Genomic DNA, 17,001 nt, shown 5'->3' on the forward strand with positions numbered 1-17,001 from the left:
GAACCCAATACATATCACCGCCACCTAGTAAACAGCAATTGACACCAGCACCTCCACCACCCATACTCAATCAAAGCACCAGCACCATCAAGCTAATTGAACAACTACAAAACTCATCTACCTAATTTTGTTGCAAAGAGAGTATCATCTTGAAACTTTGATAATGAGGCACAATAAAAATGATAGGCTGTTTATTGAGATCTTAGAGATTTTAGTAGTGTTTTTTTTTGTTGGTCAATATCTCAATGGTGTTTAGTCAACAAAAATGGAGAGAGAGAGAGAGAGAGAGAGAGAGAGAGATATGAGGGGTTTGACAAAGAAAATGGAGAAGGGGGAGAAATGTTTAGATGATGAAAATGAGGTGGGGTGTTCTAACAAAAAAAAAAAAAAAGGTGTGTTTTTTGTTTTCTTTTGCTCAGAGTAGGTTGAGGTCGTTTCTTTTTCATTTTTCAAATATAATTCTAGTTTTTTTTTTTTTACATTAAAAATTTATACTTTTTACATGATGCATTTTAATTAAATTACATGATATTAACAAAAATAAATACCTTTGATATAGCTTAAATATTGATTACATGATGCATTTTAATTAAATTACACATTCTTTGTTTCTGTTTTTCCCAAGTGTACTACCAAACACCTTTCCAGTGTTTTTGTTCGTTGAAACTGTTTTCTAATTAAGTTACCAGTATTCTCGAATCTTGAAAATACATATTTGTTTTCTCGTTTTCATTTTCTAAATACATTTTTAAAAAATATTATCAAAGACATTACCATGCCCTAACATTGTTATTTCATTGATCCATCTTTACTTACAAGTTTCAAAACTCACATAGCAGCTGCAATTTGGAATAACTAGGTAAGTCATTTTACTCTAACATAAGAAATCACAATATTCCTTTGGTTCATGGTAATTAACCTAAATATTTTTTTGTATTTGACTACAGGAACGTGAGCCTTTTAGGTGCATGTCGAAGACATCTACCCTTCATGAGTGGAATTGGTGGGCTAAACCAAATAATGGTATATTTAAAGGGTACATTTAGAGGTCTGGGTTAGAGCAACTTATTATGTGTTCTTATCGGAATGCAGATAAGATTGTTGTATATGCCTTTGTTGAGAGGTCCCGAAACGAACACCTTTCAGATGCCTTTTGGTGAGATGACCATCACATTGGATGATGTGTTATCTATTTTAGGCATTCCTGTGTCTGGTGCAACGATCTCTCCTCTTGAAGATGATAGCGACACAAATTACGAGTTGTTAGTCAATTACTTAGGAATGCCTAATGAAGAGGCTAATGAACAATTACACAAATAGAGTGATGAGTATGTGAGTTTGCCATGGTTACGGGGGTGATTCTCCAATGTTTCAAACATAAATCAGAGGAGTGCAACATGTATTCTGCCAGAGCATATTTGCTATATCTCTTTGGTTGCACTTTGTTTGTTGACAAGACTGGCACAAGAGTCCAAATTGTATAGCTTAGACTACTTAGGGACCTTAATAGTATTGTTGGTTATTTCATGGGGGTCTAAGTGTTTAGCGTGGTTGTATAGGCAATTAGGCCAAGCTTCGAGGTCTAAGGTGAAGCAGAATGCTAGGTGCATGACTTTGCTGGGGGCATAGGTGTATGAGCACATGCATGGTGTTGTTGTTCATGATCGTGACCTTGATTATTCAGAGGTCCAACCTCATGCTCTTCATTGGACTCCACGACGAGACAATGGGACAACATCGGTAAACATGCATAAGTATAGACATCGACTTGACACTTTGAATGCTGATTAGGTGTGTTTCTCTTACATGATTATCCAACTTTGTTGTGTTTTTTATTTTATATATACTGTTTTTGATATTTTATTTTTTACATTAGTTCATTCTATATTGCGCATCATACTTCAAGTTATATGGGAACCTTACAAGTTTGAAAGGGAACACCACCCATTTCCAATTGTTGAATTCTACTTAGGGATGCTCAAATGTTGCGATGTTGTTGAGCCCTACCATCCTGAGCAATTCCTCATCACCAATATTAACACCTTTTAACAAGAAGGGCATCCACATTTCTTGGTACCAATATCCTTAGAATACTTTTTCGCATCTGTTGGAATTTTAAAAAGGTTTTAAAATTTTAACCGTTTTTATTTATTTAATTATTTTAGCTGTTTTATTTTATTTATTGTGGGGTTATACATATTTAATTTTCAGGTTTTATTTCTACTTAATTTTCTAGTTTAATGTGGTAAAGATTGCATGTTATTTGGATGCTTATAAAAGCCCACTCCTCCTTCACATTTGAACACCCAACAATACACCATCAAAATATCACATACCACAATCACCACCACAAACTTATTCTCTCATTTTCTACTTTTATATATATTTTCTACTTTATATTATTATTTTGGCAATGGTTTTGTGACTTGGATACCTATATCCGTCTATGAATGTGCTCATAGAGGATTTTGAGTTTGTGTACAAGAGAGTCTTATCTTAGAGTCTTGTAAACCGTCAGTACCTGCACGTTGAGAGACTACAAAGGCTTTAGGACAACATGTTTAACATGCTTCACTGTACCAAATTCACATTCTTATTTATAATTTATTTTGCTTTTACTTACCTATTAATTTATTTTTCTTCAATTTCATTGTACCTTAAAAGTTTTCCAATTTGTTTATATGTTATTTATAATATAAATGTTTTGTATTTGGCTTTACGGAAAAGGAAAACTATAATTTCAATAACAGTATCACCATTTGCATCCGACCTTACACCAGTTGTCTTAGTAGACTTTTAAGACCTATATTTACTGCTCCTCTCAGAAGCAAGTATTACTCGAGGTCTCCTCTTGCCCTCACCTCTAGAATCAGACCTTGTAATTACAATTACGATATTACTCATTTTGCCTTCTGCATAAGCCCATCTAATTAATGTATCTTTACCTTTGAATATCTATACATTAAACTCACGTTATTTGAAGCATTAATGCCACGTTAATAATACTAAAAAGGATTTTAGACCCAAAAAAAAAAAAAAAAGGATACTCAAAATGATCACTGAATAATTTGTGAATTAATCACTAAATTCCATTACACATTCTATGCCTTCAGTAGCGACGTCACCTTGTTGATGTTCCTTCAATAGGAGTAAAGTCAAAATAGCTTTAATTAAATTTGTGGTCGACAATAAGTTATTGAAAAAATAAATATATTTCAGTTCGTCGCCACTGAATGATAGGTAAAAGTTGGTCATACGTCACCGAAGCCCTTTCCACGTTACGGTGGATCTCCACCGCATCTTAAGTTAACAACCGGCCAAATATAACCCAAACAGGTTCAATGTTTCGATGGCATGCCACCGAGTTTTCCTATCGCGGTCAGTATTGGTGTATTGCATATAACCAGCGACCACCATACAACCCTAAACTTGAAAAACACCAAAAAGTAAACTCATACCTCATTCGAAGCCTCCCTAACTTCAGTCTCACCATTTATGAATAAATACTAGATATGTTTTCACCAATATAAACCGTATAAACCTTGTTAGGGTTGTAGGAACATAATGGTTTGTGAAAAAAGCATAACTAGGATTGCAGGAACGTATATGGGTGTGTAGTGAGCAAATTTAATTTAATTTAATTTAAAATGTTTTTTTATTCTTAACAATAATTACGTATAAGGGCAGTTCTAGCAAGTCGGGCTAGGCCCAAAACAGTTGTAGGGCTGGCTAAGGCAGCTGCTGGGGCCCATGAAACAAAGCCCTCAGGCAAGATGAGCCTAATTGTTGACGTCCGCAATAAATAAACAAATTAAAAAAATCTATAAAATCCTATAAAAATACCAAAAAATTCAAATTTTTTTTAAAAATCAATACTTAGTCATAGTTTTCACTTCCCATACCAAACTTCATACAAATTTCTCTCCTCAGTATCTCATGTGAATAGTTGTTGTCACAATGGATGAAAACACAACAAAGTACTCTAAGAGTAAAATAGGTTATTCTGGTTTAAAATTAGCAAATAATTGGCTACAAATAAAATCACCCGAGAAATTGTAGTGATCTAAAATGACGATGTCACAGACAGTTTGCGTGCGAAGTCCCAAAGCGCCCTTTTCAATCGGAATGCCCTAATAAGAGGGATTTGAGCCCTCTCTCGATTCAGTCTCCTCTCTGCTCTCTTCTGCTTTCAGTAGCTTCCGAATCTTAAACGCTTTGAAAGCTCAGAATTCCTTCTTGGCTCTTGAGCAGTCATGGGTTCCGGTCTCTTTCTCTCCCGAGATTTATATATATGTATATATTTATTCACAAAATTATTGAATGCCGCATTATCTATAAGTGTATGTGTGTGTATGCAGATGCTGATATGGAAGATTACGGATTCGAGTACTCGGATGAGGAGCCTGAGGAACAGGATGTTGACATTGAGAACCAATATTACAACTCTAAAGGTATTTTTAGGTTTGATTTTCGCGATAGATTTCAATGGGTTCTCATCCTTTCTTTTCTGATGAACATGGGTTCTTAGCTTTTGCTTTTAGGGTTCAATAGTATTTTTATTTTTATTTTGGAACAGTTAGGGTTCAATCGTATTTCTTTTCTCTTTGCCACACTGGATGATTTTTTATTTTTTTATCTGACTTCCAAAAAAAACTCAGGTTTGGTTGAGACAGATCCCGAAGGAGCACTTTCGGGATTCGACGAAGTAGTTCGAATGGAGCCTGAGAAGGCCGAGTGGTGAGTAACACCAATAAACTTTTGCTGAAAAAAGTAAACGAGTTCTGGCAACACCTTAAAATTTAGATGTTCTCTTTGTTTAATTCCTATATTCTTTTTTAGAGGGAAGGAAAAATAGAATTTAATGAGTCTGGAAGACGATTATGCTTGTAGATGTGGTCTTCGAGGATGATAATAGAATGCCCTTGTTGTGAAATGAAGTTAGGATTAGTGAGAACCCAGGATTAATCTTGATTGTTTGTTTTTTTTTGCTTCTAGTTTTTCTTTCTATTTTTCTTTCACAGCTGAAAGCATGGGGAAACAGGGAGGGCTTTATTCTTAACTTGAGATACAATACATCTTCATTTAAATTGTGAAAGAAGTATGATGGGGGAACACATGGCAACTACCAAACTTCATTTAAAAGATGTATAGTTTATGGTGTATATGTGCATTGGAAACTTTATGCTTATATTTTTCCCTTTTCATGAGCCTTGAATGGAACTACCAAACTTGTGCAGATATTGTTTTCCTTCTGAATTCATTTGTTGGAGGTATTCCTTAATAATTAAATTTTTCAACAGGGGATTAAATTTTGTACCCTAAACACTTGTGTAGTTTGTTAACTCTCCTTCCTCAATTTTTTTTTTAATTTTTTTAAAGTTGTGCAAGTTTGTAGTGAATAATGGGGAAAGGGTGAGATTTTGAGAGGTTTTGTGGCTGGGAGAAGGGCCACTGCAGACGCTGTTTCCCAGGTTACATGCACTTTCTAGAAAACACTATGAGTGTATTTCAAGGTGTGCGGATGCTATTTATTTTCCTTATAATTGGGATTTGAAGGTGGAAGATGCTTCACTGTTAGGAAGCATGGGATGGGCTCATTTGTTCCTTCAAAAACCAATGTTAGGAGTTGGAAGTTAGATGGGTCAGGGTGTTTTACATGCAAATCTTATAGTAGTTTCTTTTGCAACAGAAAGGCTTCGTTTCATTTTTCATGTTGTTTGGCATTAGCTATCTGTTGGGTAATTGGGTTGGAGTGTAATAGGATAATTTTTTTAGCATTAGAAAGGCGTTGATGTGGAAGATCCTTGGGATCAAGTTAGATTTGGTCAGCACTGTGGGAATTGGTTTGTGCAGATTTTAGGGGGATTCCTTGTATGTTTTTCTGTTAGATTTCATAGCTGTAGTGACGATATGTTTTCTTGTAGTTTGTTTTTAGTTCAGTTTTTATTTTATTTTTTATATTGTGCATTCTGTTTTCAGATTACAGTGTTTTGGGCTTATTATTTCTTATCATAAGTTGTCCGTTTATGTCCCATGAACGTTTCTATACATAGTTTTTGCTTTTAATAAAGTTTTTTCTAAAAAGTTAAATAAATATGTTACAGGGGATTTAAAGCTTTGAAGCAAACTGTGAAGCTCTATTATCGTCTGGGGAGGTATAAAGAAATGATGGATGCGTACAGGGTGATGTTAACATACATCAAATCAGCAGTAACACGAAATTACAGTGAAAAATGTATAAACAATATTATGGATTTTGTTTCTGGTTCAGCTAGTCAGAACTTTGGTCTCCTGCAAGAGTTCTATCAGACCACTTTAAAGGCCCTTGAAGAGGCAAAGAATGAGGTCAGAATATAACCATAGTTTTAGCATAAGTTTTTAATTTCTAATATGAATGCAATCTGACCTCTTGTTGTGCAGAGACTTTGGTTCAAGACAAATCTTAAGCTGTGCAAAATTTGGTTTGATATGGGTGAATATGGGCGAATGAATAAGGTAATCTGTCTATTTGGATGATACCTTTCCACAAAATATTATGCTGATTGTGATCTTAAAAGGCTGATCATAACCTGTGTTGAACTATTAGATTCTGAAAGAACTCCATAAATCTTGTCAAAAAGAAGATGGTACAGATGACCAAAAGAAAGGAAGTCAACTTCTGGAGGTTTATGCAATTGAGATTCAGATGTACACGGAGACTAAAAATAACAAAAAGCTCAAGGTAATAATCTTCAGTCTTGATTGAAGACTACCTCTCTTTCTCTCTCTGATTTCTCTCTACTCTGTCTATGTGATATGCATTTTCTGCCAGACTCTGAGATGTAGGGTTTGGTTTAATTAAAGCACAAGGATATAATGCTAAATAGATTATTGATACCAGTATTTCAGTGGGGTTAACTCTGGTTTGCTTAACTTTTTTATTTGTTAAATTGAGAGAACAAGAGTTTGAAGTAGGGGAAATTGGTGTGATGCTTTTCTCTCTGATCTATCTGTTCTCAAATTGAATAGAACATGTAAGTGTTATGAGCACGGTAACAGATAGACGTTGAACTTATTGTATGTATTGTAGCAAAAGACGGTTTCTTTTGTAAAATTTATTCATGTGGAATTTTTAAGAGTGGAGCCAGTGCCCCCCGGCCATTTCCATATCCTAGCTGACCTTATTTTAATATATATATAAATTTACTCGTCTCACCCTATTATACCCAAACTGCCCTTGCTCCTTCCTTCTCAGTCACCTTCACCCTCCCCTTCCGTTGCCCCCACACTTAACCCTACCCCTAAAATGCATGCATGTATATACTTATGACCCTTTTTAAAGAGAAGAAAGCAAAAGGCAAAAATGGTCTTCCATGAATAAGTTAAATCGAAATTGAAGGAAATAAGTGTTTCCTAATTCTTCAATTGATCTTCTAAATCATACCGGATCAATGAAAAGCATATGAGTTGGAAAATTTCTAGGAAGATGAGATCCACATTAATTCTGGGGTTCAGTTAAAAAAATTTATGCATCTCAGATCCCTTTTGGTTGAGTTGCGCTAACTTCTGCATTTCACAATCTCAATATTTTTACCAATATGCCCACAAGCGGTTATTTCTTGTCTGTGCATTTCCACTGTACAAGCAGCTTCAACATTAGATTATGTCTATATGATAAGTTTTAGACTAGAGAAATATTCTTGCCGAAGTTGGTAAGAAATTCAGTGGAGTGGTCAGAAGATCATCCGTATGTTTAATTGGCTCATGTTGTAAATAGCTCAGGCGGTGTTTCTGATGCCCCATGATCAGGGTTGGTTAAAGGATTTTAAATGTAAAATACTGTTGAAATGAAAGTTTAATTGAAAAGTGGTTCATGTAGATTTCAAATCAAGTTATTAGGAGGATTGGGTCGAGTTATGTGAAAAACAAATGCTGGGATACTATTATGAAACAATGGGGTAATAATTTCTAAATTTCGGAAAAAAAGTACAACACCTCAGTTGTATTACAACATAAGTAAATGGTCATTTTTAAGTGCTTGTTTTGGTTGATTGTTTCAATCAAAGTGGATCTTCAAGCATAAATAAGGATGAAGAACAAGAATCATGAAATACTTATTGTTTTAAATCTATAACTAAATAATGTGTATATATATTTGTTGGTTGGCATATATGTTACATTAGTTGGAACAGTCAGGCCCATGGTTTGCTCCCATGCAGTCTTAGGTTTGAACCCCCAAGGTACCTACCTAGCTATTTGCTAGTATTTCCTATCTCCCAAAGATTGTAGGGTTCGGCAGGAGGCCCCAGTTTCAAAGCTGTGCCACTTTGAGGATTGGTGGATTTCTGGGTATGAAAAAGAAATATAATAGATTTTGTCTAATTATATATAAGTTTGTTAGGTTCCTCAGGTTGGAGTCAATGCGTCTGAGTTTCCTGAAGTTCATGTTGGGTTTGGTGGGTTGGGTTCCTGCACTCAATGCCAGCAACCATAGAGCATCCGTCAATATATAAAACAGAACTTTATATAGTCAAATGTATGCATGCATAATTTTGAAAGATTGTGTTGTTTGCCCCAAGTTAATTAGTCAATATTATTAATAATTAGGATAGGAAAACTTCCTCATGATTGTATAACAACATATGGAAAATGCTTAAGTGGATAATGCCTTTCAATATCCCAAGGGGACGATTTGTAGCCCTTGAAATGTAAACGGAAGAACGCCTCCCCCGAATGAAATCCAAGGGAACAATATAATTTTTGTAGCTAGTGTCTCATATTTCGTAAAAGGCTAAACAAGGCCTCCTTACAATTGTCGTCGTAGTGATAATTCATCAAGGAATATACTTTTTGTCATTTTGTGTGTTTCTGTTTGCTGTTGTGATTTAGCAGCATCTGACTCTGGATTGAATGCAGCAATTATACCAAAAAGCTCTTGCAATCAAGTCAGCAATACCTCATCCTAGGATCATGGGAATAATTCGTGAGTGTGGGGGGAAGATGCATATGGCAGAGCGTCAGTGGGCGGATGCAGCCACAGATTTTTTTGAAGCCTTTAAGAACTACGATGAAGCTGGGAACCAGAGGCGTATACAATGCTTGAAGTATGCTCTCTGGGGCCATGCGTTTTTTTTTTTTTTTTTCCATTTGGACTTGTTAATAGGCGTTCATCCTATTTCTCTCTCTCTCTCTCTCACTGTTGATAGTTTTCAAAAGTGGAGGTGAAGTCTACAAATCATTATGTGCTATCACCTATGAGGGGTATGAAACTTAGATGATAAGGTTTACTAATGATGATGGAGTCAACCTCACAGTTCACCATGGATGAGAGCTGAAGTCATACTACATGTAAAATGCACCATCTAACATATGAAATTAATGGAGACAATTGCATGACCATTTGGATAATAAATACCTATAATTGGAATTTAAGACGATGAATTTTTATTTTACCAAGGTTATGGTAGAATTTGTCGACAAATAACCGTTTTTATAGTATAAATTTTAGTAGAAACGTTGAATGGCTGTTAATTTTGAATTTGTAGTGATATGATTTGAAGACTTAGACAACATGATGACAATTCCTTTGGTTAAACTCATTATGTTTGTGTGTTTCTTAATTACGTGACACAAATTCCTTTGTTGATATATGGCGATTGTCTTCGAGTTGATTTAAACTGGGATACACTAGATATATGGTGATTGTCTTTGTGTTCCCCAGGTTTTACTAATCTCTCCATGTTCAATGTGCGTTGCTTGACAGGTATCTAGTTCTGGCTAATATGCTGATGGAGTCAGAGGTTAATCCATTTGATGGTCAAGAAGCAAAGCCGTAAGTTTTGAAAATATGTTTTTTATTTTGGTGTTTTCAAGTTCTTGTATTTCCTTCTGTTCTTATGATTTCGGTTCCATAGGTATAAAAACGATCCTGAGATCTTGGCAATGACAAATCTGATAGCAGCATATCAACGAAATGAGATACTGGAGTTCGAGAAAATTCTTAAGGTGTTATTCTTCTCTAACACGACGTTATGCAAGTTAAACCTACCTCTGTGTTTGTGTGTATCGTTCATTTTTTTTTCTTTTCTCTGTCTTTCTGTATTATTTCCCTTAGTTGAATTGGCATTTGTACTTTTTTCAGAGTAACAGGAGGACAATTATGGATGATCCGTTCATCCGAAACTATATTGAAGATCTGTTGAAGAATGTTAGGACACAAGTTCTGCTTAAACTTATCAAGCCGTACACTAGAATTCGGATTCCCTTCATATCAAAGGTGGGCCATACGTTCAATCTTTTTGTATTTGTTGCTCATTGTTTTGTTGTGCTTGTTTAATCATTAACTCTTGAGAAACACTGGATGGGTTTTATCTTTTAGTTCAAATACTTTTTTTTTTCAATATGACCATCGCTGCTGCCATTATGCGCTTGGTCATATCACCTGTAAACTTACTGAACTTTGTTGATGTTCAGGAACTTAATGTGCCTGAGAAAGATGTTGAGCAACTCTTGGTTTCGCTTATATTGGATAACCGAATCGATGGACATATAGATCAGGTGAACCGGCTCTTAGAGCGTGGTGACAGGTCTGTTTACTTGACTCATACCTTTTACTTTTAATCCATGGATGCTGGTTCATGGTAATAGTCCATGTTTGATTGCCACTGATTCATTCGCAAACAATGTGCAGGTCAAAGGGAATGAAGAAATATGCTGCTATAGATAAATGGAACACACAGCTAAAGTCTCTTTACCAAACTATCAGTAACCGAGTATATTGAGAATCACATTTATCGTTTACGATCTGGATGGTGCCCAGCTTTCTGTTATTATGTCATGAGTTAGTTGAGCTCCAACTTTTACCCCTTTTGAGAACAAATGCTGGATGAGATGTGAATAGACGTGATTTCTGAGCTTTATAAGCTGGTTTTTATTTAGTGTAGTATATTATTAAGTATGACCATTTTGTAAGATTCGATTGTGTCGAACTGTTGCTAGGCAGGAAGGAGAATGTATGTGTTTAATGGTGCTATTATGTCTGTTTGGATCAGCAATATAGCTTCGGTTTTTATACTAACCACTTGTCATTTTCTAATTGATTCTTAGAAAATTTAACACACTAAGAACCAATTAGAAAACGACAATTTGCTAATTTGGGTTTCTCTCTAAATAGGTTCTATAACAGTTTGTTTGAAATGAGGGAAATAAACTTGGCATTTTGACAAAAGTCAGAATTTCTAAATTGACATAAACCAATTCTCATGTTTGGATAACTAAACAAGAAATTTATAAATTCCAACGTGAGAATAAACATCGAATTTAAAGGTCATAAATCGCAACTTTAAATTCTATCTAAATAGTCATCATTTTGAAAATTTAAAGAGAGATTGAGTTCTAAAAAAGGTAGCTTTACAAATAAATGTTAAATTCTATGTTTAAATTCATTAGCCAAATAAGAAACTTTGCACATTTTAGAATATTAATTTCAGTTATTTCTAATTCAATTCCTTTGTACTTTTAAATTTTCTCATCCAAACATACTGTAAGTGTTTTTGTATAATATGTAGTTAGAATGAGATTATTTGTGAAAAGCGGATTATTAGGAAATAAGAGGTTTGTTTGAATATTTTCGTTGTATTGACAATATATATATATACAGTCCCCTTCTGTTGAGGGATCCTCAAATAATTTTATTTGAGGGATGCCCTTTAGGGTACCCTACAATTTTTTTTCCAATGATCAAAACCATCTATTTTTTAGGTCTTCATTCATAGATCATCCTTACAAAAAATTAGACAAATCGGAAACCGTTTCGACATCCAATTGTGTCCTACAAAATCAATGAACACGGTGCTTCAAGAAAATACTAAAATTTCAAGAACTCAATTGCATGGTCAAAAGATATCGGATTCAAGTGATTTTTTGTAGAGATGATCTTTGAATGTGTATCTACAAAATAGACGGTTTGGATTAGTGAAATACAATCCGGAGTGGGCCCTACAAGGGGTGTCCCTCAAATAAGCTTATTTGAGGGATCCCTCAATGGAAGCTCTCTGTATATATATATATATATATATATATATATATATATATATCTTAAGGTGGGATTAGAAGCTGTGATCCACTTTAGGTGGGATTTGATCTAGAATAATACAGGAAATTAAATATATTACAGTAATATTTCCTAATACAACAATATTTCGCAATACTTCCCTTCAAGTTGGAGAGTGAATATCAAGAAGACCCAACTTGTCTCGTAGTGTCACAAATTGATCATTTCTCAAGGCCTTCATAAACACATTTGCCAGCTGGAAGCGTGTAGGTACATATCAAGGACTAATCATTCCAGCTTGCAATTTTTCTTGAACTATGTGACAATCTATTTCAATGTGTTTTGCACATTCATGAAAAATAGGCTTTGCTGGAATATACAAAGCTACCTGATCTTCACAAAATAATGGCACATGAGCCGTCTGTGGGACCTTTAAATCCTGTAATATGTAGCGCATCCAAGTCAGCTCCAAACAAGTATTAGCCATAGCTCGATATTCAGCTTTTGTTGATGATCTAGAGGCATTAGCTTGTTTCTTGGATTTCCATGAGGTAAGGGCATTTCCAAGAAAAACACAATATCCTATAATCGACGTCCTTGTGGCACGACAACCTCCCCAATATGAATCACAAAAGGCTTTCAAGGCAAGATTGTTAGAGTCAGGAAATAATAAACCTTGACCACGAGTACCTTCGATATATTTGAGGATTCATAAGGCAGTATCCCAATGAGGTTTTCGAGATTGATGCATGAATTCACTCAATGTTCGAACGGAATAGGCTATGTCAGGCCTTGTGACAGTGAGATAAATCAGTCTACCAACTAGTCTTTTGTAATTAGTTGGATCATGCATCAGTGCTCTATTTGTGGGAGTGAGTTTCAAATTTTGTTCCATTGGAAACTTGTCTGGAAGTGCCCCCAGAAGTCCTGAATCTTCCAAAATATCTAGCGTGTATTCTCTCTAAGGCATAAAAATATCTTTCTTGGAATGAGAGAATTCAATACCCAAAAAATATTTCAAATTTCCAAGATCTTTGATGCGGAAGCGTTTGAGAATGAATGTTTTGAGATGTTCCATTTCTTGAAGATCATTGCCTATGAGAAGTATGTCATCAACATAGATAAGAACTGTAGTAAATAAAGTGCTAATTTCCAGCTTTCTGAATGGTGTCTGAAAAAGTGGAGAACCAGTTTCTAGAAGCCTGTTTGAGTCCATAGAGGGACTTGTTGAGATGACATATAGTGTTCTCCTCATGTTGGCGAAGACCAAAAGGAGGCTCCATGTATACCACTTCATGCAAATCGCCATGAAGAAAGGCATTCTGAATGTCCAGTTGATGGATGAACCAGTGGCGAGTAGTAGCAACAGTCAGCAGACAACGGAGGGTAGTGAGTTTGGCTGTAGGAGAAAAGGTTTCTTGGTAGTCAATGCCCTCAACTTGAGTGTATCCTTTAGCAACAAGGCAAGCTTTGTAGCACTCAATGGTGCCATCGGACTTCTATTTGATTTTGTAAACCCATTTGCAGCCAATCGGTTTATGACAAATGGGTAGAGGAACCAAACTCCAAGTGTTATTGTGCTGCAAAGCCTCTAATTTTGTAGTCATGGCCTGTTGCCAATTTGGAGCAAGGATAGCTTGAGCATATGATGTAGGTTAGGTGTGACCTAAAATGTTAATCAGAAAAGGAGAATATGCAAAAGACAAATGGGAGTATGAAAGGAAGTGAGAGAGTGGATATCGAGTACTTGACGCAAAACAAAGCATCGAGATTGAGTGACTGACTTGGGTGGACATGTGGTAATCTTTATGCCATAGAGGAGGTTGCTTAGGGTGAAGTGACTGACGTGGAAGGGTAATAGGAGTGGGGTTGGCCTGATGGTTAGGCATTAGAGAGGATTCTGGAGCAGGTGAAAAAGGCGAAGTGGGATTTGCTGGAAAGGGGACATGTCTGATGGGATGTGTGAGGGGGGCTAAGGAGACACGGGTCCTATAGGGTTGTCAAGATTGGCAAGCTCGTCAGGAGCAGGGGCATGGGGTGACACGGTTGGAAGCGCATCAGTCTTTATCAACTCGGTGAAGCTTGGCCGGATTGGCTCTAGTATGCTTGGCTCGATGGGTTGGGTGTCTGGGCCCAACGATTAGCATTATCAGGGCCAGGAGGTGGAAAGTGGGGCTACATAAAACTGGGAGCATTGGGGTTGGCAATTTGGGAAAAAGGAAAAGTGTTTTCACAAAATTTAGCATCATGACTTACGAGAAATTTCTTGGTCTCTAAATTGTAAAGCTTGTAACCTTTTTTACTAGTGGGGTATCTAACAAAGACGCAACGTTGAGCACAAAGGTCAAATTTATGAGTAGGCTGCACAACCGTTGCATAACAAAGGTAACCAAAAACTCTCAAGTGATCGAATGATGGTTGGTGATGGTATAGTAGTTCAAAAGGGGATTTGGTGGATAATAATGGGGCGGTTCATGAGTTAGACTGCGGTTAAGACATGTTCACCCCAAAAAGTAAGAGGTAATTGGGATTGGAAACTCAAGGCACGCACTACAATGAGAATATGGCAATGCTTGCATTCAACGACTCCATTTTGTTGTGGAGTGTAAACACAAGTGCGTTGATATTCGATGCCTATAGTTTGGAAAAAATTTCTTATGGACAAAAATTCAGAACCATTGTCTACTCGGATGGCTTTAATGGTGGCATGAAACTGAGTATGAGCAAAGGTGACAAAAGATTTGAGAATATTTTGCGTCTCAGACTTGTGCTGCATCAGAAATAGCCATGTGCATCTAGTAAAATCATCTACAATAGTAAGAAAGAAATGTGCCCCTGAATGTGTGGGAACTTTGTGTGGGCCCTAGATATTACACTGTAAAAGGAGCATGAGTTTTTATTGAACTTAAGGGGAACGAAAGTCTTGTTTGCTTGGCCATGGGACAAACAGTACAATTGTCATCAAAAGAGAGATTACTGGAAGACAAGAATGAAGAAATTAATTTAAGACGAGAAGGTGATAGGTGTCCAAGGCACATGTGCCACAAATTGGAGGGATGAGAAACTTGATAAGTGACGGGTGTCCTTTGTAATGGAGACATGTAATAGAGACCACCACGCTGCTTACCTGAGCCAATCATCTTCCCCATAGCCAAGTCCTGCAAGACATAGAAAGTGGGAAACAAAATAGCATGACGGTTTAGAGAAGTGGTAACCTTGCTAGCAGACATAAGATTTCAGCGAAAAGAGGGAACACATAAGACATTGTCTAAAGTGAAATTTAAATTGAATGGGGCTATCCCTGTGGAAGCGATTTGGGCAGATGTTTGGGCCAAAATCCTGCGCACCCAACCCAACATTGGAGGCCCAGAAATAACAAAGAAAACTTCAGGGGCCGAGCAGTTTGAACTTTGCATCTAAATTAAAATCAAGGGCCCAAAATTCAAAATCCAAGAAAGCCCAGCCCAGAACCTATCCCACCACGAGGATGACTTGGGCTTCGAAGAAAACCAAATTGGGTTTGGCATGTTTAAAGTAAAGAAAGATGAGCCCAGGAAAGAAGCAGACCCACGTGACCTCATGACTTGAGAAAAGTCAGCAATTTCAACTGAGATTGATAAAGAATTAATAGGGGCAGGTATAAAAGGACATCTTTGAAATCTCTGCCACCAGAAGATCAAAATCCCTTTTTATATATTTAGAAAAATTTCTGCTCCAAAGAAGGCACCATTTTCAAGAGATAAGCAGACTATGTTTTGGGAGATAAGTAGGATGCAGGGAGTTGTTCATCTGGAAAATCAAACTAACCATCACAGTTTGAATTCTTACAAAGCAGTTGAAATTAAAGAAGGGTTTGGTTTCTTTTTCAAAAAATACAGGGAAGTGACTGCCTTAGGAACTGACTATTGGAGGCTTATCTGCCAGAATTGATAAAACCCATTTTTTCTTTGCATTTTAAAATAAAAGATCTCTTTTAGAAAATCTGCCGCCCATTTTTAAAAGGATTAGAAATTCCACTCCAACATTTCCTATAAATATAAGAGAGGATAAATAGAGCAGGAGGCCATAAAAAAAAAAACAAACAAACAACCAAAAAATCAACCAAAGACAAAAACTCAAAGTGATCACTTGATCTCTGGAACCTTCAAACAAACCGAAGCAACCAAAAGCTCATTTGAGCCACAGAAGAAGCCAGCTATAAATCAGAACTTTCAGTTCATACTTAAGGAAAATAAGTCATTCAAAACGAGATTTCTCTCATTACAAATTTGGTTCAGCAAAAGCCAAAACAAGCAAAGTTTGAGTTTTTACTGATATTAAAACCTCAACAAATTTATGGAGAGCCCTAACTCAGAGAACAGTACCACAATACAGCCATTCTCAATAATCCTCAAGTCCACCACTTCTACCACTTTCAAACTGAAAAGACCACAATTCTGCCCATTCAAAAAGCCTCCCAGTGTCTCGAAATAGATTAAAGCTCGCCAAACTCGAACGCTTGGTATTGATTTACAATGAAGTTTAATTGAAGTTATTGATACCAAATCCAACACAGATATACCCGTCCGGCTGGATTAGAAGCTTCTATCCAGGCAGAAATGGAATTCGACTTTCTTTTGTCTTTCTAGAGTTGATTTTTCCCTCCGAGTCTTGTAAAGGGCGTTCGCCTAAAAGCAGTCTACTTTATTGTTATTTATTCAGCCAAAACTACCAATCTTGTACTGTGATAAATTGTGAAATCCTCACCAGTTTGAGGCAGGAAAAGAACTTACTTGGGAGATATTGCTCGCCCAAATTCACAATCGCTTGTTTAGAAATCAGTGACTTGGGGTGCAAGTTATCTATTTTTAAGAAGTTTGCTAGAATTTCTATTACTAGCAGTGGCACGCTCGCACACTAAAGAAAGTTGACTTGTTGACCAATCAATGGTTTTTAAGGCAATGGGAAACTTTACCCTTCCACAAAACAGG

At 36.3% G+C, this 17,001-nt stretch overlaps 1 protein-coding gene across 1 annotated transcript; it reads left to right on the forward strand.

Moving 5' to 3' along the window:
* Positions 1 to 4,019: 4,019 nt before the first annotated feature.
* Positions 4,020 to 11,056, forward strand: FUS12 (proteasome family protein). Its single transcript, XM_008233262.2, has 12 exons — positions 4,020 to 4,263; positions 4,359 to 4,451; positions 4,659 to 4,737; positions 6,105 to 6,345; positions 6,421 to 6,495; positions 6,587 to 6,721; positions 8,896 to 9,083; positions 9,743 to 9,811; positions 9,894 to 9,984; positions 10,121 to 10,255; positions 10,453 to 10,565; positions 10,670 to 11,056. Exons 1-12 carry the CDS (start codon positions 4,254 to 4,256, stop codon positions 10,758 to 10,760), a joined length of 1,320 nt encoding a protein of 439 aa, XP_008231484.1. The 5' UTR covers positions 4,020 to 4,253; the 3' UTR covers positions 10,761 to 11,056.
* Positions 11,057 to 17,001: the final 5,945 nt, after the last annotated feature.

Source organism: Prunus mume, linkage group LG1, assembly GCF_029339155.1.
Source record: "Prunus mume cultivar Tortuosa linkage group LG1, ASM2933915v1, whole genome shotgun sequence".
Classification (NCBI taxonomy): domain Eukaryota; kingdom Viridiplantae; phylum Streptophyta; class Magnoliopsida; order Rosales; family Rosaceae; genus Prunus; species Prunus mume.